At 37.8% G+C, this 25572-nt stretch overlaps 1 protein-coding gene across 12 annotated transcripts in view; it reads left to right on the top strand.

The window, feature by feature from the left end:
* Positions 1 to 205: 205 nt before the first annotated feature.
* Positions 206 to 25572, top strand: part of ppfibp2b (PPFIA binding protein 2b) — a 58497-nt gene continuing 33130 nt past the window's right edge. For 8 of the 12 annotated variants that reach the window (XM_055032316.1, XM_055032332.1, XM_055032340.1 and 5 more), the window contains exons 1-3: positions 207 to 364; positions 13820 to 13916; positions 17557 to 17765. In XM_055032316.1, the coding sequence (XP_054888291.1) occupies positions 13835 to 13916; positions 17557 to 17765 (291 nt within the window). In that variant the 5' untranslated portion in view covers positions 207 to 364; positions 13820 to 13834. Of the gene's footprint in view, positions 365 to 13819; positions 13917 to 17556; positions 17766 to 20726; positions 21205 to 25572 lie in introns of those variants that run through there. The other 4 variants (XM_055032307.1, XM_055032324.1, XM_055032397.1 and 1 more) reach the window with 3 other exon arrangements.

The raw sequence follows: 25572 nt of genomic DNA, 5'->3' as shown, positions 1-25572 counted from the left end.
ATTTAACGATGTCAGAGGGAAAAACGAGTTCAAATATTGCAAACATATGTCGAAACAGTCGCAGTGGTTTTGTTTTCGTTTTATATATACTGTAAATATATGTTCCATTTCCTTCTAGTTTTTAGCGCAGTATTTCCGAAGAGTCAGTGAAGGCGTCGCGCGTATCACATGGCAGGTGTCATTAGTTGGGGGAAGCTCGCGCAGCGGCGCAGCGAGAGTCAACTGCTCATACAGGTCGGACCAGCTTGTGACATCTGGGCGTGAGAGGGCCATGCGTGCCCGAGCCGTGGAGTTTGCCTTGTTTTAGAGCCTGGCTCCACCGAACGTGTTTGAAGGAGGACAGAAGCGCACAGACTCGGATATAGTAAGTTATATATGACTCCAAGAACGTACTGTAATTCCTGTAGAGGTTTCTGTTTACTTTGGACTTTTTGGGGGGTGCTGGGAGATGGTAAAAACAGACTGAGGAGAGTTTACAGTTCCGCTTTGGGAATTGAGATGCTATGTCCCCAAATAATTACTTTTATTGCATTTTTATAAAAACAACTTCAGCCTTTGTTGTGGGACCTTATGTGTGTTTGTGGCGCCCAGTGGAGCTTCCATATTTCACAACAGTTGTAAAATAGGGATCACCATTTGCAGCAGCCTGGTTGTGGATATTCTCCGGACAGGAATTGTTGTGCAACATTTTAGAGTCACATGACGCATTTCATTTCGTTTTGGCAGCAAATTTTACTTCTAGACATGCTCCAGGAACCCAAACATTGTGTTTTGTTAAAAGTCTCCCAGTTGTTTTTGTTTTAGACCACACTGGCTCAGTCTTGTTCTGCAAGCTTAGGGCTGTCAGCCATGCTGTGTTAATGCAGATCATCAATTTCTGACATCATGCGTTGAAAGAAAAAGTGGGGGTGGAATAGGTTGCTGCTGATATGCTAATCACAGAAAATCAAGGCTGATATGTGGCTCCCCTCCGCTGCAGCAGATGCTCCATCTAACTCTGGAGATACTAAACACACACATACACACGCACACTCAGGCAGGCATGAACACATACATCAGAGAGGGCCAACTTGAGAGAACTGAAGGAGCCTCCTCACTGTGAATACAGCCGGCCGGTGCCTCTTTCTGGTGCAAATCTCATTTAAAAAGAGAGTTGAAAGGCATCATTGCTGCTGACGACAGTGAATTGATTAAGGCTGCTCTGGTTGGCACTTGGGTGGCATTAGCACTCAGAAATGAGAGGAAATAAAAGCTGGAGCCTGGGTGAAGAGGCAATTGATGGGGGAGATGGGGTCCAAAACAATAAAAGAAAAGTATTGTTGCAACAGTCATCGAGCTGTTTACTCAGACATAAGTACTAACCAAACTGACTGTAAGAGTAGGTTTTTGGGTGGTGCCATCCAAAAACCTACTGTGCACGGATCCAGCAGATGATGGCACTCATCCCTGTGATCAAAGCGGGTTGTGTAATTCTAAGAGCTTTCGTTTTCCTCCGCAACCGTACAGAGTAAGGTGGTTCTTGTCGTCTTAACTGCTGCTGTTGCTCCTCACACCACAACTGTGGTTTCAGCAGATATAATTCACTGCTGCTCCATGGCAGGCGGGGATGAAGCAGAAGAGAGGGAGATGATAAGAGGAGAGATGTTTGGGAGATTAAGTCAACGAGAAAGGAAAGGGAGCAAAGTGAAGGGGGGGAGGGTACAGGAAAACCATTCCAGGTTTTAAAATACAAAACATAATCCTTTCTTTTCTTAGCCCATAAAGGAAAAGTTGAGAACACAAAAAATTAAATAAGTTTAGTTTGTTAGAGGGTCTGTTTGGTTTGCTGTCAGGCGAAGAAAAAAAAATTAGAAAACAGCGGCAGGGAGAAGCAGCACTATGCTGCAGGGTTCCTAGAAGCCTGGAAATTAAGTTATAGTCTTTTTCAGTATGGTAAAATGGATTTTTTAGACTCCATTTCCTATTCCATTGTCTGAAAACTGTTTCCATCCATCGTTTTAAAAAAGGGAGAAATTATGATGCCGTCGGCGCGGGACACCTGTTGCCATTCCTCACTGTCAGCCTTTTTTCTTTGTAAACTCACAACTGTACAGGATATCATCTTCTTCACTCATGATTTATGAACTGGCAGAGAAATCTCAAAGATAGCTTGCCTTTGCTGGTTTACAATAGAAATATTTTGTTAAAGACTTAACTGAAGACGCTTATTAGCAGAGCTCTGGAGAGTTTGACTGCATGCTAGTGAGACAGTTTAGCCATTCATTTCAAGTGTAAAGGACAAAGGACACATCCAAAAGTTGCAGTTTTCTCGTCTACTTTGGGTGCATGCACATTTCAGGAGCTTTAGAACACCCATCATGCACAAATTTATGCCCTAAAAATTGGTGTGTGAGCATCTCTGTAGACAAATCTCACGGTTGGAGTTGTCAGAAACAATCTCAAACCAACCAGCTGAAAGGTGGAGGAGGAAGGAGGTGAGGACGCGGAGAGGCATGAAAACGATTAAAGCGAATGAGTGTCATGGAGAGCTCAGGAGAGTGGAAAACACGGATGATGCATGATTCGGGAAATGAGGGGGAGAGACAAATGCAGGATTATTAGTGACAGAGATGAAGTTAGAAGAGGTGTTCAGTTATATGTTATGTTGGGTAATGTAAGAAAGGTTTGTGTTTTTGGAAATGATCAAGAATTTTAGAATCTTTAATTATTCGGCTAATGCATAAAGATGTTGCTAAAATATTTAAAGCAATGCATCTGAAGTTATTCAAATTATTACTGACAGTTCTTTGAGAGATGAAAGTGAAAGGTAGCGGGGTGTCAATTAATCAACTTGAGATCAGAATCAGGCAATTTTCCTTTGTGTTGGACCAAAATCTAAAGAATCAGACTTTTTTTTTTTTAAACACCATTTTTAATTTAATATTATGTTAATGAGCAACATGTATTTTTAAGCACTTTTTGAGCTTTATAAACTAGGGTTAGAGGGCTGCACTTTGGTGCAGAAATGCAGATGAGCAATAAATTCCTTTATTTAATGTTTGATCCAAAAACTTCTGCCTCTATTAAAGAACCATCAGCACATTTTTTTTAAAAATTTTATTTGCTATTATCTTCATAAAAAACGAAAATTACCGGAAGACCAGGCCTCAAACAAAATCAAAAATTGATCTTGGAGTGTAAAAGCCAAGATCAAGTTTAAGCCAGCTGTCAACCAACTGTTGTCAGGTCCAGGTCAACTGTGTTGTTGTTCTTGCAAACTTTTTAAATATTCTACTTTTAAAATCAACAGAAATGGTTAAAATATAGAGCAGAGAAAATTCAATCAATCTTAAAAGCTTGGCATGAACCCTGACGGTCTAGAGCAACACCAAAAAGTACTAAATCCTAACCATGGCCATGTTCGGTATATAATTCTCTCTGAACTTTCCATTTTTGTCATGTAGATGCAGTGGAAGTGAAAGGTCTAGAAAAAAACGTTTCAGTATTGGAAATTTGTTTAGCTTCAGCAACGGTGCTAAATATTGCAGGAGCTGACCTCTGATTTGACAACGAAGAGAGAAGAAGAAATGCAATTTCCAACTCCCATTGAAATTGGTTGGTATAGAAAAAAACCCCACTTTCCCCACTTATTTTCCACCGTTGTGTTAAAGCATAATTCACCAACAAATCCAGTGGGGCGCTGATCTAAGGGAAGGCAGTCAAGTTTTATATGGTTTCATTAGGTAAATTGTTTTCATGTTGCATTTATAATGAGACTACTTCTTATTCTTGTGCAATGTGTTTTAAAATTTTCCAGACAATTGAGATGATAATGACTTAACAGCTGCTCACATCTCATAGATTAGTCAAAATTGAACTTTCACTGTTTTTGTGACTACTGACTAATTCTGTTTTGAGTTTCCTTTCATGAAAAACGTTTGCATCTTTGCTTTTGTTCTTCCACTTGTGTGAGGTCCTCATTCAACCTGAAGTATAACCTTCATCTACAATTACTCAAAGAAACCTAATATAATAATTAATGTAACTTTAAATTGAAACCAAAATTAAAAGTCATATTGGACATTTTAATTGATAATCATATCTAAACAGATGGAGTCCAGTATGGTTCCAGACAGGGTCCAAAAGGGCCATGATCCCCAATAGAACTAATCTTGGGCTTTGTACTGAAGAGATGGAACTAAATCAGCTTATTGTTATATTATGTGCTGGCAAAGAAATTGTAGTTGATTAGTTTCTCATACCAATTTTATTTTTTTTATTTCAATAGTTTAAAAATGAAGGTACTGCTCCTTTAGCTCTTTGGATCTGCTCACTGAATATATTAAATTATGGAATAATAACCTTTTTTTATTTAATTTTTTTTCTGTGCCTCCATGAAAAAACAATGCTTCAGCCCTTGTGGTCAATTTGGTCCTAAACCACCACTGGAGTTCAACCTTATAAAAACTGAAGTTGATCTATTTAGCTTCTTCACCTGAAGCACTTTCAAAGACAAACGCACACGTCCTGTGCTTTCTGTGACCGTAACTTTACCTCGTAATGTAATCTGTCGCTGTTCTTGTTCAGTTTGTTAGCAGCTTGTGAATTTCTGTAACTCTAGTCTGCTGTAGCTAGGACACTGGCCTCTGAAGTGAGCCACTTCACTGGCTGCTTGTGTTATTTCACTCAGTGGAAATCCTTTCTTTGCAGCCAGTGTTCTGACTATCAGTGCGACCTCGTCAGATTTTCCTACCGCAGCACCAATAGATGGCTAAGTCTGTCGGTGCTATGCATCCAAAACTGCTACAGTCATGTTTGCAAACAGAAAACTATAGCAGGTTGTATTAGTGTTAAATATATTGGATAACATTATTTGAGTGATGGGACTGAAGTGGAAGCTTAGGAGTTACGCTTAGCAAAACAATTTATATATATGACGAAACCACAAGAAGACCAGTTCCTTCATCTGAATATCTGATCCGTTTAAAATGAAAAGCTGTAGAGGTATGCACTGATCCTTTTACTAGAATACCGTACCTGCTAAAAATATTTTAAATACAGAGGTGTTTATAAGACTAAGATAGTATCAGACAGGAGAAACACGTTTTTATTGGAATTAAATTAAACACAAACTAATTCAGATTACCGAAAATCTGCACTGCTAAATCAGCCGGCCAATAAATTGGTGCCCCTATTTGTTACATATAGTAAAGTTACCATAATCACCATTCTTATGCCTTACTACTTAAATGTCCCGATAACATTTATGCTTTTGTTTGCTTATTTTGATTGCCTTAAAAGGCATGTGTCCCAGCTTGTCCCATCATCTTTGTTGATGTCTGAGATGCAACAGAATCAGTTCATGGTCTCTCTGTGCACTTCTTTACAAACTCTGTTGGCTTTTGGCCTCTACGATTGTTAGCTGATTGCTGATTTGTTCGTTTCAGCTGCTCACAGTCACATGGGGCCGCATGCGTCTTTAGTGTGTTTGTATTAAGTGGTGTTGACATGCGGTTTTTACAGTGTTGGCTTGCTGACACTGGTGTTTGAAGTCTTTGAGCATCACGCTGGTTTCTGCCCTTGAGGCCACGTCAGTCCTTCAAAGCACTCCAGGAATAAATATAGATTTACTATTAAGTTGGAAAAGCCATATTTTGGTAGCTGTACTTCAAGGTGTTTTCTAATTAAAATGTTTTTTTTGTGGCTCAGCAGTGGGAAAAGAGAAAGAAACAAGATATACATAAACTTTCTTCACGTTATAATGCAGGCAATACTTTACAAATCTTACCTCGAATTAGCTTATTTGAAAAATGTAACAAAAATATATATATATTTTTTTCTGTATTTTTATGTATAGCCTTGTATTTTGAAGCAAGACATGAGTATTTGTGTGATTGCATCTTTGTCTTCTCTCAGGTCAAAAATCTTGACTTGTGCATCTGCTTCATGCATCTCACAATCTTCAAAGTGAGTTTTTTGGAAGCAGTTTCTGGATTAGAGCTGAACAAACATTCTCTATTATTTGTAGAACTGGAAGGGTTTGTTTTTATTGCATTTAGATTAAATCCAGACATTGGGAATGCACAGAGAGGCTACAGTAATAAGATTTGTTTTTCTTTGAACATGGTTCTAAGAATGCTTTAAAAGACTTTGCTTTACTTAATGACTTGGCTCTTGCAAAAAATGATTTGAGTCTGTTGAAGCTGCTTCGCAAGACTTCATGTCCCTATATGATGCGTGAACATTCATAAATCATGTCAGAACTTTGAACTGTGTTTTCAAGCCAGACTTTATTGTAATCTTTCAGATTCGAGTTAATTCACAGATCTCCAGGCTTTCTAAAGATTTTTCTTTAGATGTTCTAAAGATTTTTCAGTTTTTCTTGAAAATCTTGACTGCTTTTGATTTAGTTCAAAGGACAATAGATTTGCTTTGTTATTATTTAAATTGCTGCTGCAGATCAGTTTCGCTGCCATTCAAAAGGTTTTAAAAATAGTATATTTATAATAGTATTAGTTCACAGGAGTGCCAGGAGCAGCAAACATAATTTCAGTTTTGAGTAAATCCTTTCACTTTCAAAAAGTAGAAATAATGCTCAGCTTTATGTCTCGCTCATCTTCCTTAGTGGCACTAATCGTTTCTTTTTAGCAAAGACAACAAGAGGAACTTCTCTTCCTATCTAATAATTGAATGAAGTATGTTTTTAAATAGAAGTGTGAAATATCTCACCAAATGAACTGAATTTAATTGATATTAGGATATGAAAACCAATACATTTACATTTAATTGTAACTTCTCACAGCTGCTCAATAAGTGAACTTGTGTCTTCAACCTTCACATTGCCGAATCAGTGTGAATTGTTTAATCTTAACCTCCCTACATGCAAAGCCAGTAGGATTTCCCCTCATGTTGCTTTACTGGAATGGTATCTGTTACACTGATATGTTATACTGTAATACTTATTGAAGTGTGAACTTTATGTGTAGTGAAAGAGATGCAACTTTAGAAAAAAAGGGAAAGTTGGACTCAGTTGCTGTTAAATAAAGACATTTTCAGTCTTTACTAAAAGGCAGAAGGAACATCTTCCTCTTAAATGTCAGTAGTCCTGTTGCATTGATGCTAATTGCCAAAGAATCTGGTGTTTCTCGTTGGCTTGGCGAGGCTCAGCGTGCACACACAGTTGTATTTACTCTGTGTGACAGCAGGGCCTCGGGGGCTTAGGTCCCGGCCTCTAGCTGGTGACACTAATCCAAACAGGCTAAGCCAAATGAGGAGGAACAGTAAACTAACACACACAACGCTCGTCTGTCTGTCTGTCTGTGTGATACTGCGTGCAGTGTTCTCCTTTGTCTATTCCTGTGTTAACGTTTAGCCAACTCTGTCAAACGTACAGGGTCAGACTAATTTAGTCTTTTCCTGTTCCCACTGACGAATGCATCGGACTACTGATGGGAAACCTGAAGTTTTAAAACTTAACGTTTTTCACTTCAGTGAAAACTGTGATGACTTTAGTGATATTCCACATAGTCTTAAGTCCAGACTGAACCTGTTGAGTCTCTTGTGTGTTTGTTGTTGTGAAAGGTCTGAGTCTTTACCTTTTATTCTGTGTATAAAAGGTAAGTGTTGGGTCCACAGCTATAGCCTCATATTCTTATATAACTTTAAACCCTCTTTAAAGGAATATATGATTTGCATATGGTGTGCATGCGTAACCAAATGTCTTGTCCTGAGTCAGTGCATTCTGGAATAATGTTCCCAGCTTTCTTCTCTTGTTAGGCAAATTAGAGTACAAACTGTAGAAAAAAAACTTATTTCTCATAATGCATCCCAGCTATACACTGCAGTTTCACTTTATATTACGGTTACATGAGCAGTGAATTCTTTTTTTAAAATATGTAATATTTATTACTAATTCAATTAATTTAATATGTCACACACATTGGGTATAAAATCATGATTAGACTAAAGTTATATTGACTTAATCAGTTTTACAGGTTCCTGGGGGGAAAAATTTACATTTCAATTAATATGTGGACTGAATATATTTGTGAATGCATAGTTTTCTCAGAACAAAAACTCACATGGACGAAATTAGGGAACGTCTTGTAAAGAAATACTGTCTCATTAAAATCAGACTTTTTTTGACATTCAATTTATAATATAGAATTTTTATCCCAGTGAGTTATGTGTATGATTTCTTTTTCATGCATTGGTGTCACGTGATCAAATGCATGTCATTTGATTGGCTAAAAGCTGCTCGACTTGATCTAGTGCTGACTGCTTTGACTTGGGTCACCAGAAAGCTACCACATGTGTCAGCACATTTTTGCAGAAACATTTTTACTGGCAGATTTAAACTGAAAAAATTGATTGCACACAATAAAAACAAAACAAACAAACAAAAAAAAAACAGCTTTTATAAAATGTGTTGAATTTGAACTTTTGGTTGCGGTCTTATGCCACATTACTGACTCCTTTGGGTCACTGAAGTTCACTGCTGTTTTGCATTGTTTTAAATTGTTGAGTGTAGTTTTCCTCAGAAGGCATAAATAACATTTTTCCCGGTTATAAGAAGCATAAAGCTGCTGAGGTCTAGACGAATCCATTACCCTTTTACATTTGCAGACTCCTATTTTTTTCTCCCTTACATATTTTTGTGCCTGGTTTCCATGCTGACTATTCTAAACTTTTGCAGATTGATGGAGAGTGGGAATTGTGGGTAAAAACGGTCAAATAATTGGATATTGTTCCCCTTTTTACTGGACTGATTTTGATGGACCAAAGTCTTCTTAAATGTTGCATTTAATTTAAAAATCAAAGTATCCAGAGTTTAAAGGTAGAGATCCTATTGAGTATTGTCAAGAAGAAGAGAAGAGTCACCATAACTACCAAAAGAGGCAAGCTAAAGACAATTATTAAATTACACGGTATAGATGCATTCATTTGTTGTATGTTCTGTGCCTACTTTTCATTTGGCCAATTTCAATGTATTAAAACATTTCTTTTGTTGGTCTTGCATAATTTAAAAATTTTCTTAGAAACTGAGATTTTCACCAACTAAGATATAATCATTAATTACTTTGATTTTACTTGTACGTAGCCAAACTTTCTGTTCCGTCACATCCTTCATCAGTACTGGAGCGATTCTGCTGGATTGATGCAGACAAGCCAGTGAGCCTGCCCCCTTGAAAAGTGAAATTGTAATCTTATCTATTTCCTCCTCAAATTGTAACCCGTAGCTCAGACATGAAACACCCACTCTGAAAGCACATTTGTGGTTCAACATTAAGACAGAAGAGCTCAGAGACTGTTCTGATTTCCAGGACCGGAGCATCTGTAATGTTTGCTCTGATCTCCACAAGCTTTTAGACACAATAGCTGCTTATATCAAGTGTTGTGAAGGCTCTTATGACAACAAGGGCAGTTGAGGGGGGTTATTGTTTTGACTGCTCAGTATATTTTGCTTCTATTGCTCCTTCATTTTCCAGACCATACAAACCACACTATTTTGGGTAGTCTAGATGCACGATGGGCCTTTTTTATGAATTACTTAGTTTTCCAGTAAAAAAACTTGCATTGTTGTTGATCGATTTTGCTTTAATAATCACCTCAAAACGATTTTATTAATGTAGTTCTCAATTATCTGCTAGTGCCGCTGTGTCTTTGAGACAATCTGTACTGAATTGGCTGTCAAAACAACTTCCCAATAAGTGCCATCAAAAAGATTTGCTCAAGAACCTCTAAGGAGCAAAGGAGCTACATTTTACCAGTAACCATTTCCAGCTGTTTCACTTAGTGATCAACAATTTTTAACACAAAAAGTGATTTTTGGCCTTATTAGTAAATACATTTCTGTGTAGCTCAAGCTTATTGTATAATTATCATATAAATTACATGTGTACCAGATTAGCTTTTCTATCTGGAGGTTTTAAAATAATGAAAATATAAGTTTCACAAAAAGCAGCTGCTTCAGCTTGGGTTGTTAAAACTCTTGACTGCTCTTAGGACCTTGCACTTATATAAAATTTATTTTAAAAACCTATTTTACATCAGTCTAATTAAAAAAAGTGTCTTATTTGTTCTAGTTTCATGAAAATTTGATGATTAAAACAGTGCAAACATGTTAATTTTATTACATGCCCCCTAATTGGAGCATAATTGGGGTGCAGTAGATGACTGAACAAAAAAAGGTGCAGTAGATGACTGAACAAAAAAAGGTGTTTCTTGATCCAATAGTCTAATTGTGTTGCAGTTTCTATGCAGATATTGAACCTCTGCAATGCATGTGCCATCAATTTAACCAGTGATTTAGAGAATTCTTTACATTTTTACATTTAATTTCAATCCACTTTTGTCAGTAAATAAACAAATGAACCTTTTTCATTTTTAAAAGTTGAAAATAATGTTAGTCTGTTTACCTTGCTTCCTCCCATGGTGATCACTGACTGGAAGTCATGGGTTGTTTTGCGTGATGGTTCATTACACTCGCTCTGAGGGCAAAATAGATTACAGCTTTAATAGCAGACGTCAAGTGGACTGACTGGAGTTTAACACAGAACACTGACAAAGGATAGAATTAGATAATATGAACAGGAAACGCATTTCCCTGAGAGCGCTAAGCAGAGAAAAAGCAAAGTGAAGGCAAGTCAGATGTACTTTAACGAGACTAAAAAGGACAAAAGAGAGCAAGTAGCTCAGCAGACAGCGTTGCAGTGCTGTGAGGCACATTAAACTTATATTCTTGCCCCCCACAGCAGTGCATCAGTCACGGTTCACATATCACAGCCTACCCACTGTGATATACGCAGAAAGATAATCTAGCTAGTTTGCAAGCTCACAAACTCAGCTCTGAAATTATCCTCTTATATCTTCCCTATGTCCTGCTTTTCTGCTTTTGACACTGGTTTTGTAGTACTGCTGCCCCACTCTACATTAGTTCAACTTTTTTTTTTTAAATTGAATTACAGGAGCTAATGAATAATTACATTTTTTTTAAATAAACATTTAATAATACTAGCATGAAAATGTGTTGTATGAAGGAGAAATGGCATGTTGTTTAGGAGTTTGCAAAACTCAAAACATTTTACATATTTTTCAAATTGGTTCGTAATTTACTTAAGAGAAAATAAATCTATCAGGTAGAAGAAAAGAAATCCACTGAGATTTAATTTACCATGTTCATATTTTCAAGGTTAGTTGTGGCAGAGTACTTGATTCCATATTTTGTTCAAGTTAATGTTTTATATCTGAACTACTATGAGCCCCGGAGGTGAAAAGAGGAAGGGCTGGATTTACCTCTGCTTTCTGCTTTCATTGAAGGCAGAAAATGGAACAGATCTCTTGATATGAACCCATTCAGACACCTTGCAGATGTTTGATGTTATCACTTAGCATCTGTATGAATTTGAATAATACCGATTAGATGTGCTTTGTTGTTTGTTTAGTACTTATATGTGCACTAGACTCCTGAACTAATAGATGCTTGTATTCATGCTCTAGGCATGCAGGGCACTGGTGTTGATTTCTGACAACATATGTGCTTGCCCTGCAGGTTCAGGGATTAGTGGCTCTTTAGTTAGCGACTTATCCCACTTAAAGCAGCATAGAGGGGCGTTAGGTGTTTGCACAGGATGTCTGAGTGTTTGCGTGTATGAGGAAGCTTCTGAACAGAGTTGCTTATTTTGTCATAAACTGCACTGTCAGTATGAAACATGTTTGACTTGCTTTCTTGGGTGGTTCTTATAGGAAGAGTTGCAAATCCTGTTGGTTTTAAAATGACAATAAAACATTTTACAACTACTGCAACAGGAACAACTTCTGAAGTACTGAAAGTTGTGTGTAGCGCTGCTGTAAACCGTAGAACATGTTTCTGATGTAGCACTGGCGGAGGTTGATGTCATGTAAGAAGACTAGTTTTTCAGGTGGTAATCTTTATGGGAAAAGATTATGTTGTCATTGTTGGCTCATTTCCTTAGAAGTTGTTTTTGCTTGTTTCGTTTTCTTTTGAATTCTTTAAAAAAAAAAAAATGTTCCACCCAAACAGATAATGTCTGCACTGTGAACAATAATTAATTTTTATTCCAAGTAGAAGATATTTTTAGCACAAGACAACACTAGATGTCTGCAGACTTATAACAATGCTAGAGTCATGGTTATTGCTGTGCAGTTTTTGAGACACTGGTTGGGTTTGTTGCTCTTTGCAGTTTTGTCCTGTCACCTCTGTGCTGGAACAAGACTGTAAATCCTGCATCAGCACCCCGACCCCCACCGTTTATGCAGTCTCACAAGAAAACTAATTTCCTGACTTCCTCACATACAGGCACATGCTACAGAAACAAAGGCAACATTGTTGTGTTGATGGTCAGCTGTTTTCACAGAGCTGTTAAACAGTTTCATTCTGTCTTAACGTCTGAATGGTGCCGTCATTCTCGGTTTTAACAGCCCTGATATTATGGATATTATTATAATGAATGATTGAATTATGAGGGTTGTCTTAAACACATGCATTTGTCCGTGCAGCTAATGTTTATGTGTTTGACTGACAAATCTTGACTGTAGCACAATATTGTAATGCTATAAAGTGTGTTTCATTTGGAGCATCAGCTGTCGTAATGGAGTGAAAGTTGCTGCTAATTCAGATGAACATTAGTCTGCCATGTAGGGGGTTTATTCTCTCAAGGCATCCACAGATTACATCACCGCCCTTCCCCTCGATTTGCACGTAGTTGCCTATTTGTTAGTAAGTCGGCATGACAGCATGACAGAGAGATGAGCGCCTTGAAGGAATGATGACTGAAAATGCATGAGTGGCAGGCAGTGAGGGGATGGCAGAAAAGAGGATGGGAAGGGTGTAGAGCAACAAAAAAAAACCCAACATGGCAGAAATTGGAGGGGAAACCAAATTCAGCGATAACAGGTGGAGAATATCTCCTATGTTAATAAATTTGTGGATGACTGATGATGTTGATGATTTTGCTGCAGGTGTTATGTGCATTATATGTTTGCATGCAGCACTTGTATTTAATTAAATGTTCAGTGTTAAACTAAAGGATCAATAAATTAAGCATAGAGGTGATCAAATATAAGGGGCATTTGTCAAGAATGAATGAACTCTACTGACCTCTGTTGGTAAGTCATTAAAATTACACCACCATGAAAATTAGATTGTAACTCTATCCTGTCATTTTGGTCTGTGTTGAGAATGAGGGTAAGAGATTATATTGGCAATGTCAACCTAATGGTTCATTAACAGGTGACTTAAATGAAGTTATTCAACAATCAAAGTAGCGATTGAAACTGACTAATTTTCTCTGGACCTGTTCAGAGAGGTAAACGTCAGGTCAACTAATTTTTCACTGGTGACTTAATGCGGTAAAAATGAAAACTCCTACTCTTTTTAGTCTGCAAACACATCAACTTGTGGCACAGTTTTATCTTTATTGTACATTTCCATGATATTTAATTACTGAAAGGACATAAGGATTCAACAAATCTTTTATATCCCATAATTTAAAAAATCTGAATCAACAGGCAAAGAAAAGCAGAAATCAGTATCCAAGTTATTTGCACACTCAGGTGTCCTTAGGGAGAATGTAGCACTTTATTCTCAAAGATTAGATTGCCAAAACCCACAGAAAGTTGGGCTAAATAAATTCTTTATTGCGCTGCTTTATAGCTTGTTGAAACTTTCACATCACCAGTGCTGCCTTTTTATCTTGCTACATTTATCCTGAAGATCATTTATTAATATAATTATTTTTTCATTTGAATATGCTCTACTTTTCAATAAAATATAAAGGCAGATGTTAAGTTCCTTTCCTTTGTTCTCCATTTACACCAGAGTATTTTAGGTCTGATGCTTCCTGCCGTCACAATGGAAACGGAGGCCAGTCACATGCTGGAGGCTGCATTGGAGCAGATGGACGACATCATTGCAGGTAAGAGGCAGAGACAGGAGGAGTTGTCTGTGTGATGAGGGAGCTTAAAAGGGTTAAATGCTGTCTGTGTTTTGAAAAATTGTTCGTGATAGTGATGGAGACTGCTGATGTAGTTGAGAGAAACATCTCAAACCACATTTTGCAGATTTATGCACAACAAATTAAAATTTTTTAAGCTTAAAAAAAATGTCTCAATATGTTTGATCTACTGTGTTCTATCATATTCACATTTACATTGTTTTCCAGATTACACACCCACAATAATGTCATGATGATGCTTGATGTGGACCAAAATGCAGGCTCAATTTTCTGCCTTCAGACATTTTCAGTCTGAAGGCAGGATTTGTCTTTTGTCCTCAAAACTTTTAGTACTCGTAGTTAAATTTTAAATTTGAAAGGACTTTGTGTCTTCTCAAAACTTGAAATCCTTTTACTCAAAACTTCTGCTCGCTTACAAATATTCACTGTGCTTTCTCAAACCTTTCTCCTCGTTCTCAAAACTTGTCTCTGCTTGGATCAAATCTCCACTTGCAAACGTCTGTGCTTGCTTGCAAATCATTTTCTGCTTGCACGTGGAACAAAAAAAGTACCGTTGCCTGGCAATCTCTCGGCCAATAGAACGAAAGTATTGTACTGCGTGCACTTGGGAATATTTCTGCCATAATTCGAGAGCACACATTATAAGTCTGAAAGCAGGATTTCATGTTTTTTGTCCTCAAAACATTTTATAATGGTTATTAAGTTTTCAATTTGAAAACAGGACTTAATGTCTGTCTTCACAAAACTTGAAATCCTTTCACTCATATTAATGTCTATTTTGTCAGGACTTCTTTGTGCATATTGTTCTGTGCCAATTAAGCTGCTTTCTCCCGACTTGTTTATAGAGACCACAAACGAAAAGCAATTTTCATTAAATAGTTTTGACTTTGAACCAAACTTGATGAAATTGTCAACAAAATTACATTTTTAAAGTCAGCCAACATTTAACGGTCTACTTATTTATGTGGCTGCTGAATTTTCTTGGTTAATGCAGCAGTCTCGCTGCTTTATTGAAAAACACAGCTAGAAAGTAAACTTGTATAAGTAGGTTAATCAGTGGCAAAAGCGTGAGCAGCACAAATTCAAAGAGGCTCATTTAGATGTGTGTAAAAAAAAAAAGAAAAGAAAGAGGGGGGTGTTTGCTGCAGCCCTCTCAGCCTCGACTAGTACAGATTTGACTAACAGAAGGGTAAATGTTTAATGTTATCCATCAACATGATGTGGGAGAACAGGAAGCATCTGTCCAGTATCACAGAGGGAGAAAAAGAGACAGATGGAAACATTTCAGATTCGATATTTTAGAGATCAGAAACATGTAGCATAAGTAAATACAAAACACAGGCCTTTTGTGGAATTAAGAAAAGTATTTTCCAAGTCTTTAAGGATTGAAAGTGTAAAATAAGGTGTGGAAAAATATTGTTTTTGTTAATGTATTCTGCCACATTTGATCATTTTCTGTCTTCCTGATGAATTTGCACCATATTTTCTGAATAAATTGCCACAGATTTTGACAAATTTCTACTCCAATTTTCCGCTTGAGTCTTTGACTATTTTATTAATATTCAAAGGGTTTTTTATATTAGCTACTATAACTATTAATTCTAGGAATGCACCAGTGTAGATAAGAGTTTTACTGATATTGAGTAAATCTCAAGACCATCAGTTTTAAAATGCCTCGACGGCTTTGTGCTCGTGCTCAGCTTTTTTGACCCCTCTCTGCAGCTGAACATTTCTTATTGACATCTTTTGGTTTTTCCAGGAAATACCTCTGACCCTTGCTTCTGTCTTTTTGACTAACAAGTATCACACAAGGTTTTTTCTGGATGTGCTTAACATGTTAAAGAAGATTTAAGCTTGCATCAGCAACATGCTCTTCATTCCCAGCCATGAAAGCTCAAGTGGGCTGGCGCAGGGTGAGGAGAGGCTGAGTTTATGTGTTTGTAGCACTGAAGTGCAAAGCTCCATACTAACTTTAGAGATGAAAATGGGTCAATTTGCATTGATTGTTATGCAAAGTTGTATTTTTACAGAATTTGCAAACATTCACACATCTGTACAGCACCAATAATTTTTCAGCATACTTAAGTTATGAGGTGCAGACTGTTTTGTCTAATTAGCAGATAGAACAAGATTTAAAAAAGAAACTGAAAAAGGTTTCATCAGAAATTTAGGTGATTATTGAGCACTTTTTTCCGAATACTGGTATTGCTCAAGTATTTCTTCTTCCTCACTACATTTATGCATTTAGGTCAAGAAAATTGTCATCACACCATGCGATAAATAACGAGAGCTCCATTAGCAGCACCTTAAATCTTTTAGCTTTATTTTAGACTAAAATTATGCTTTGTTTACAGTTCCTTCAGCTGCTTCAAAACCCGCTGAGCTCACTGAGTGCTCTGAGGCTCGCTATCCCAGCTCTCACTGACCACAAATAGAAACGCATTAAAAATCCCATTAGCGATAACATCAGCCAATCACTAACAAGGAAATTAGAGTCACTTATCAACAGAATTTAGATACGTTGGTCGTATTACATTCCATAATGTTTTTGGATCTGGTGGGAACATAATCTGAATGTGCTCCACTTGTTGTTTGTTGGGTTAGAGTTTGGTTTGTGCTGTAGTTGGAACTTGAACAAGGCTCCTCATGCTTTCACTGCTTTAATGGTGGCTGCATTTAAGGAATGTGAAACTAAATAAAGTTCATCCTGAAAAGAAGAATTTAAACTACAGTGATCTGTTGTAAAATATGGGGAACATTTTAAGTTTTGTAAATAAGTGAAGCTATGTGGGTGACTGTGGGAAGCAGCTGTGCAAAGGGGTCTGCAGCACCCCATGGAGGATGTATTTGGCAGCTTTCACTATGAAGAAGCATTTACTGACTGCTGCTGAACTTAACTTTTCTACCAGGTCTGACCTGCTGAATTGTAATTTATACCAGTTCTGATTCTCTTTTGAGGATGACAGTACACACAGATTACTTTATGCAAATGATATTGTGACTGAAAGTTAAGTTTAGAAAGAACATCCACCAAAAAGAAAAATGCAGGTTCCTTGATGGAGGTGGAAACGGGCAGACACCAAACTCAAGTTGCAGATTGGCACTTGGTGCTAACCCTAATCCAACTGTTATGTTGAAATGGGAGTTTTTTCTTTTTAATATTTTACTTTTGCAGTCAGGAATCTATTTTTATGAGAGGAGTGGGTCAGGAGGGGTTAAAGACCACTCTTAGACAGAATTGCCAATCTTTTGCTTGATTTAGACAATTTATTGGGCTGAGCCACCATATAACGTGGCTGTTTTATATCACCACATTTACTTGACTGTATCCAGATGTGCTATTGTTGCCAACACTGTTTAAATATGAGTTACAGGGCAATAATCCAGGTGACACATGTACATTTCAGAATCTGCCGTCAAGATGGCTGGATCAAATTCAGTCATGCTTCCTGTTCTTTTAGCTTTACTTCAGTGTGTTGAATATATTTTTTGTCCTTTTTCTGTGCTTTTTGTTAGCACAGATTTGCTCTTTCAATTTATTTTCCAATTTTATAAGTTGAATTAATAAAATAGCGAGTGATCATCCCGTCTCACCACTCAGGTTCAAGGGCAGCAGCGATGGAGTTTTCCAGCACTGTGTACGATCTGGGTTCTCCTGTCAGCGCTGGTCCACTGCAGGTCGTCCAGTTAGCCGAGGAGCTCAAACTTGCTCTGGAGGTTCAGCCCAATCAGGAGGAGAGAGACAACCTCAGAGCTCAGCTGCCTCCAGAAACAGCACAGGCTCTTATCGATTGGCTGCAGACTGGAAGTGTAAGTACAGCATCTGAAATGACAAACGCTCTTCATGTATTTTCTTCAACTTTTGCAAAGCAATTTCATAAAAGAAATGCATATATTGCTGGATTATTTTATTATCTCTATTTTACTAATCAGATGCTTAAACCACCGAGAAAATAGCCTGCCTGACAAAATTGTGTTGTGCAAGGTGCTTGTAGAAAGAAAAGATTTGAAAAGTGAGGTAAATGTTTACCCTGACATGCCACTCTTCACTGTTTCTGTCACCCTAAAACACATGGAGAACTGGTGTTTTAGGGTGTTCTTTTAATGAACTCTGCTTGTTCATTAAAAGAACAAGTAGAGTTAGAACATGTTCTGGTACGTTTTCCTTGGAGACACCATTACAACTTAGCTATTATTGACTTCCTGGCTGCACTACGTTCCCTCCCTCACACCGTCTGTCGGCCCTTTGTGGCCTCTCAGTCATTACAACTTCTCTGTTTACGTCAGCTTTTACCTCTCCTTCTCCCTCTTTTTCCCCTTCACTCTCTATATAGTAGTGCAGAGACTCCCCTCTCACTGAGACTATGCACGTTTAGGCACCCAACCTCTCTTTTCTCATGCAAGTCTGTTTTATAAATGTAAATGAGGTAGTTTTTTATTCAAGCAGCCAATTTTCTGGCAGGAGGACTTGATTTCTTTGGACTGTTACTCTGAGGTAAGGTAAAACTGCTCCAAAGTTGAAAGAATTGTCTTGCGATGTTGGAATGATAGTTGCTGGTTTTGTTTTGGGCATGTTTTTCAAGTGGGAAGTCTTAAGTATTAGTAAAAAATAATTAAGGGGCCTGATTGAGTGTTTTTAAGCTCTTAGAAATCAGATTACTGGCATAGAGCTGGTTGTGCTGTCAGAAGCAGTTGGTTGCTGTTGCTGAGCTTTGTCCTGCAGAGGTTGCTGTTTTCTGTGCAGAAAGAAAAGTCAAATTGTATGCAGAATGATGGAGATGGGTGCAACTAAAGAGTTTCAGCTTGTGCATTGTCTCAGCAGCAGATGTCTCCCATGCTGCTTTCACCCACTGCTAATTCCGCCTTTATTCTTTCCTTCTTTGTTTTGAGTTTCCTCTTGTCTTCTGCTTCCTGTTCCTGCTACTTTTTTGCTGCCTATTTTCAGTGCACAAGTTCATTATTTTTATGAATATGAATGCACTTTGCATGACATTATTTGTCAATCATGTGCAAAGAGAATGTTGTGCACAGTTGAGGGGAATCAATAGTGTTTGATGGTTTGGCAATCTATTTGGTAGGCAGTCAATTTTTTAGCCGATTATCACAGCATTTTTTTATCAAAATGGGATGAGAAGCAACTTGGAAAATCTCCATATCTTGCTGAAACAAAAAGCTGCTCGTGTGCAAATTTTTAAAACGGACTAATAAACGCCTGCCAGATCATCAAGACATCTAAAACAGAAGCTTGGCTGCTCCTTCTTGTACTCTTAACTTTTCCTTCTTCTCTTGCACTTCCCTGCTGGCCTAAAAGGAGCAGGATCAAAGATGTTTGGGCTTCATAATTAGTCTTCAACCCTGAGGTTTCTCTCCTGGGATACTTCACAGTGAAACTCATACATATACACAGGAAGGACTATCAGATGACGAGTGACTGAGCTGACTCAAATGTTTGTCTTTAGATACAAGATATTGGGAAAGCGGATTCCCTGCCCAGAGATTATTGTATTTTCCGGACTACAAGTCGCTCCGGAGTATAAGTCGCACCAGCCATGAAATGCATAATAAAGAAGAAAAATACATATATAAGGCTCACTGGAGTATAAGTCGCATTTTTGAGGGAAATTTATTTGATAAAATCCAACACCAAGAACAGACACGTCATCTTGAAAGGCAATTTAAAATAAAAATAGAATAGAGGCAACAACAGGCTGAATAATATGCTAACGTTACATGACAACGAACAGAGAACATGCCTGGTATGTTAACATAACATATTAAGAGTTATTCAGATGACTATAGCATAAATAACATGCTAACAAGTTTTTGACATACATCAGCCGCTGTTTAGCCTTTTAGAAAGGAATTTTCTGGAATACTTTGGATCACTGTCGTGCAGCATGAACTTAAGTGTACTTGAGCTTAAACTCATGAACTTATGACCAGAAATTAGCTGTGTTTTTAAGCGCATTTTGAAGTTTTGAAAAGGCTGAGATCAATTCTAGCCTCCAGTGCGGCTGAAATTGTTTAATTTCAATGTTTATATGTAATTACTGGGAACACAGTGAGTAGTTTTTGTTATGGGAGAAAACATTTTATAAAGTCATCTGATGTATTTTGGCACAATGTGGATTCTCTCTTTAGCTTGTTGGATATTAATTTAATAAATGAAAATGAAATTCAATTGAACGTTATTATCTTAATTTAAAAAAAAAGATTGTGTCAGGTATTTTTTACTATTAATTCTGAAGAATTAAGAACAAATTTACTTAAATGTACTTAAATAATTTTCCTTTAAGTATATTACAGTTTGATTGCAAAAATGTGTCCTACCAAAGATACATTTTCTACTTTGTTTTTCCATTTGATGAGCATAAATCATTTGCAATCTGCTGCTTCTGACCTGTGGCGCATTCATTCATTATCTGTACGTTTTTTTTTTGTTGTTTTTTGTCATGACAAGTGGCATACATTGTTTTGATGAATGTGTCTGCAAAATATACAGGAAATGGGACCCCAGGCTAGTAGTTTTAAATACAAAGAAAAAAAAAAAATGATGAGACGCACAGATGGAGCCGACGCAGGATTCTACTTTGAAGTCTTCCAGCACCAGGACTACAACTTGATTCAAAGGGGGAGAGAAACTTTGTGTTTGTTTGTGCTCATGAGTCTGTTGCTGCTTTGTTCGCTTTTTTGGCATCCAAACTCAAGAACAGATGACAGAGAGACTGAGGAAAAACCCTCCCACTTACCCCCTCCTCTCTGGACTCGGCCATTTGGCTGTCAGTCGGACCTCGGTAGAAAGAGAGGAAAAAAAAATAGGGTAAGCAACTCCAAAATGAAGAAAGAAAGGGGGACAGAGGAGGCAGTGTTTGACCACAGGAAAAGAATGATTATTCTTTCAGAAACTTTGGAATGAAGAGTAGTTTCTAAGGAGAGAGAGAAAAGGAGTAATATTGACGAGAGAAAGGAAGGACAGAATAAAGAGGGAGAGGGGAGTTGTCCCTGTCAGGAGGCAGAGATCATAAAAACCCTCCTCCTCCTCCACAGCTGTGAACATCGCAACAGCACTCGAATGCTGTACAGCGGTTAGTAACTTCACTTTTACTTTTTTGTTCTTTTGTACTTGGATGAATTGCACACACAAACTTAAAACGCGTGCAGAAACAGAAGAAGAAAGTCAGGCCAGTGATGGGCTGGGAGCATGGAGACTCCCATTGATTTCTACAGACACTTCTCTTGGCTCAAAAAGGTGAGGGCTGCGTCCTTTTCATGTTTGTGTTTTTCATGTCTGTCATGCACATTCCACACAATTAATTTTGCAATCTGTGCGTGCCTGGAAGGAGTTTTCTTACAGGCAACAAATAGGAAAAGTACTGTTGAAAGGGAAAGCAGAAACTCTTCTGCAACAATTTGGGAGTTGTTGATCTCCTGAGAATGCATGTCATTGTCCTGATTGTATTGTGTTCTTTCCTGGCAACAGACTGTTTTCTGATGTAATTTCCTTTACAATCCAAAAGTAGAGCTACATCTCTTAGTCACAGTGGCTTTATGAAGACACTCTTCACATGGGCTTTGCTGTCAGACTAGAAGCATTATCTGTCAGTTGATGGTTGTTGACGGTGCTGCGACTGATTCTGCAGGTTTTAATCAGAGAGGGAATGTGCCATGTGAGATTTTATCAGCGGTTAAGAAATGTCATTCAATGTCTGATAGAAGTGTTTGTCCACAGTTTATGCGACATGTTGTGCTGTCATGAGTTATATAATCAGTCCTTCCTTGACTTAACTTGGTGTGATAGTTTTTAACTGTCCCTAATTTTGATGTCCCCTGCTTCAAATTAAACAGATCGTCTTGTAATTTTTCAAAGAGGTGTTTTTAACATCTTTTTTTCATACAATTTTTCTACTTTTTAATTCTAGTCGTTTATCAACCCGGTCATAGTCCATTTTGTACCCACTCTTTTAATTTTATTCATGCAGGTTTGTCCCATTGAGATTGCATTTTAGAGTGTGACACCTGGCCAGAACTGCTGCAACACAGTTTAAGTACAAAGGTCACGCTGCAGAGTAGTAACTCATACTGTGCACAGCTAATCTAGACTCCAGATATTTCAGTTGGGCTTTAAATTATTTGTTTTTTTGCAATTAAGCCAAACAGAGACTTCAATTTATTTGACTTCAGTGGTTGATCAGATTTCTTTGGGTGAAAAAATAGGAGAGCAGAAACTCTAGCATGCATGCCGACTTTCAAAAATTGGGGAACAACTGCTTTGCTTGCTCCATTGTTCAAGTGCCTATGCACATAAATGTGTATCTCACATCTCACTCACGTCACCTGGATTAATAATTGTCACATCCAGCGATTCCAGTCATTGTCAATATCTGCTTTTTCCATCACGAGTGGGTTGAAATTGGGAATTTCTAACAGTAAGTGGGTCAAGAGGCAGGGTGGATTCTCACCAGGATATCACAGGGTAAAACAGACACACAAGAGTCAGGACCGATAACTCTGTGCAAACTAAAACCCAAAAGTTTAGCGAGAACAGTAAACCTAATATGCCAGATAACTCGAAGAGAACCGACATGTTCATGGTAAGATCACGCAAACTTCATATGTGTTAACCACACACTGCTGAATCAAACACATGAAAACAAACGTTTCTATAGCCACAGAAAATGATAAAATTACCTTTGGATGTGATTTCTTTTTTTTGTTTGGTGGTTTCGGAAATGCATTTAAAAGGTCCCTGTGTTTTCTTTCCAAAGAAATCACAGGGAATCATTAAAAGTAGGAGTGTGCTTCACTCTGTCATGCATTCTTAGACTCTGGGATCATAAACTGAGTTCCACCCTCTTTAGCAGTTGAAACTGGTGAGTCCCCGTATATTTTCCCTATGAAGTACTTTATATCTATGCAGTGAGAGTATTAGGAACTGAAACATACTTTTCCCTGAGTGGAAACTCGTCATCAGAAAGCAGGTCAAAAATGGACTTCAAACAACCCACTCCCATGTCCATTGGTCCAACCAAAACTTGGAAAAATATATTGTCAATTTAGTCTTTGTCTTCTGACATCTGGAATGATCTTGACGAAACTGTCTGCTTTCAAAGTAGAGGAGCTTTCTCATTCATTTCTGATATAACAGTTTATTTTATTCCAAAATATATTTTCTAGGAGATCTGAAGTCACATTCTTCATATTACTTTTATAGTTTTTATTCATCCAAAACTGGTGTTTTGGATCAATTCTAGTGTTGTTAAACATGTCGTAAAAACCGTGGGGGTCAATAAAGTGAGTCATAGTGGTTAGTCGATTTTGGAAATCCCCTAACTGGTACAACTTGGTTGAATTTTGCTGAAAACACAGAACTAAATTCCAACTAATTTTCTGCAAATAGCTTTATAGAATTTGAACGGTGTTACAAACACTGACAAGAGAGATTTGACACATTTACTCATAAGTTTTGATGTGTCCTCTTCTTTTCTTACCATTCTCACATGAGGCATTCACAGAGAGATAAAAACAAGCTGGCCTGGTTTCCATTATCAGCCCTTTCAAGTACTGTGTCACCATCCTGACATGGTTCTGCCTCTCTGGAGTCCAATCTGGAGTTTCAATTAGAGACCTCATAACATGAGGTCTTCAACTTACCAGAAGTTATAGTGTAGCATTACTGCAAAACTAAATTTAAAGTTGAAACATAAGACTGAGATTATTCCAGTGTCTTGGTGTTTGATCACAGTGTGGTGATAGGTTCATTTACACAATAATTCATTGCACAGGTAATTTGTTCTTGCGTCTTCATTGCTTACATCCACATTCTCTTGCTGGGTAATGCAGCTTGGAATAAAGGTTCATGAATTAATATGTCTGTCAAGGACAAGCAAACGCTTTTGACAGATGTTGCTCTGTATTATAAAGGAGAAAGCAGTTCGGCTTCGGTGGAAAACAAAGATGTTTTCAAAACTGCGTCATTGGTGTGATGGCAGGAAGGGCCAGCCACACTTAAATCTCTGACTTTAAGATCAGGTCCTGGACTGTTACAAATAATTATGATGGAGCTTCAAAATCTAGTTATGCACTTATGTTTGTGCATAATGTGGTACATGAAGGGTGTTGGCTGAATGTTACTTGTATTTTATCAAAAGGACCAAGGAGCCACCAGGTGTTTTCCCACAACTCCCAGTGCTGAATTGATGCTACTGCATGCTTTCCACCAGTTCTTTGTGATTCTACAGCTGCAAGTTCTGGTTCTGGCACCAGTAGGCTGGTCTCTCTGTTTCTACCAGTCTGGAAACAGCAGATCCATAAATGCCATCTTCAACTCTGTCCTGACAGCTTTTGTTATTTTACCATCAGTTAGTGTTGAGTGTCTTGCTTTAAATGTAATGTATTTATGAAAAGTTCTGACCGATATGAGGACCCCTGACCGATATAAGGACCCCTGACCGATATAAGGGCACTTGTACCTTTTACCACTTAACAGATGAGTCAGTCAGCAACAGCTCTAACCCTCTTAACCCGTCCTCTCCGAAGTGAAATTAAAGCTGCAATATGTTGTGACAGTATAGTATGAGAGATAATCTGTTAAAAATCTATTCCTCTGCCATCTCCCAGTACTATCTAGAAACAACCAATCAGATACAGGAGATTTTTAATGCTGTCAATCACAATCTCATGTGGTGCTGCCCATCCTTCCTCCCCCTCCCTCTGAGCTGTGCTGCAGCTAGCTTTGCCTGCTGTGAATGGTCAGTCTAGTTAGCATAGCTACTAATGACAGCAGAAAAACATTTTTCCTGTCATAATATGATGTTTCTCTACTATTAGCACATTTGACTACTTCTGACATTATGGACATGAACAAATTTGCTTTGATTATTGATTTTTTTTTATTTATATGAAATGCCAAATAAATTTCTTCTGATTTAAAGTTGTGAGCTTGTATGTAGCTCTAAAGCTGATAGAAACCAAAAGCGTTTTATTTCCAGTTTCTTTTGGAAAATCCCTGTTGACAGTGACAGTTGAGGAAGGAGCAGCTTTAGGCCAAAATGACTGCATAATCTGAAAAGAAATACAAACTGCTCCAGCTCTTCATCTGCAGTTACTTTGCTTGAGTTTTATTTTCAACTCCCAAGTTGTTAAAAATGTAATTCTGGTGAGAACTGGGGGATATTCTGACCCAGAGTGCCTCTTCCTTTTGTACTGGAGTAGATGCTACAGATGTTACAGAAGCCTTTTCTATTTCTAGATAAGAGCCTGATGCAGCTTCTTTTCCTGCTCTTTTCCTGTTTTGCCATGGGGCTTGAAATATATCCATAGCAGTTTATATAAGATATGTTTTGTCCCACTCAAAGGTCAGTGGAGGAATCAGAGAGGTCTTATGAAAGTTTTATCGCAAGCCTCGGTGACGGTGCGGGTCCGTTTTGAGATAAATGAGACTCAGATGAGTCAGATGATGTTTCATAGGAATGAAACATCATCTGACTCCAGTTTATACAAGGGCCATTCTTTTAGCTCCTTATGCAAATCTGACCAACAGTAACCTTAAACAGTGAGTGTAAAACAGCATATGGATTTAGAAGTCACCTATATAGTAAGTAATATTTCTACACAATTT

Source organism: Poeciliopsis prolifica, unplaced genomic scaffold, assembly GCF_027474105.1.
Source record: "Poeciliopsis prolifica strain line A6 unplaced genomic scaffold, Auburn_PproV2 SCAFFOLD001, whole genome shotgun sequence".
Taxonomy (NCBI): Eukaryota; Metazoa; Chordata; class Actinopteri; order Cyprinodontiformes; family Poeciliidae; genus Poeciliopsis; species Poeciliopsis prolifica.
The sequence above is the reverse complement of the archived record's forward strand: the minus strand, read 5'-3'. Positions and strand labels throughout refer to the sequence as shown.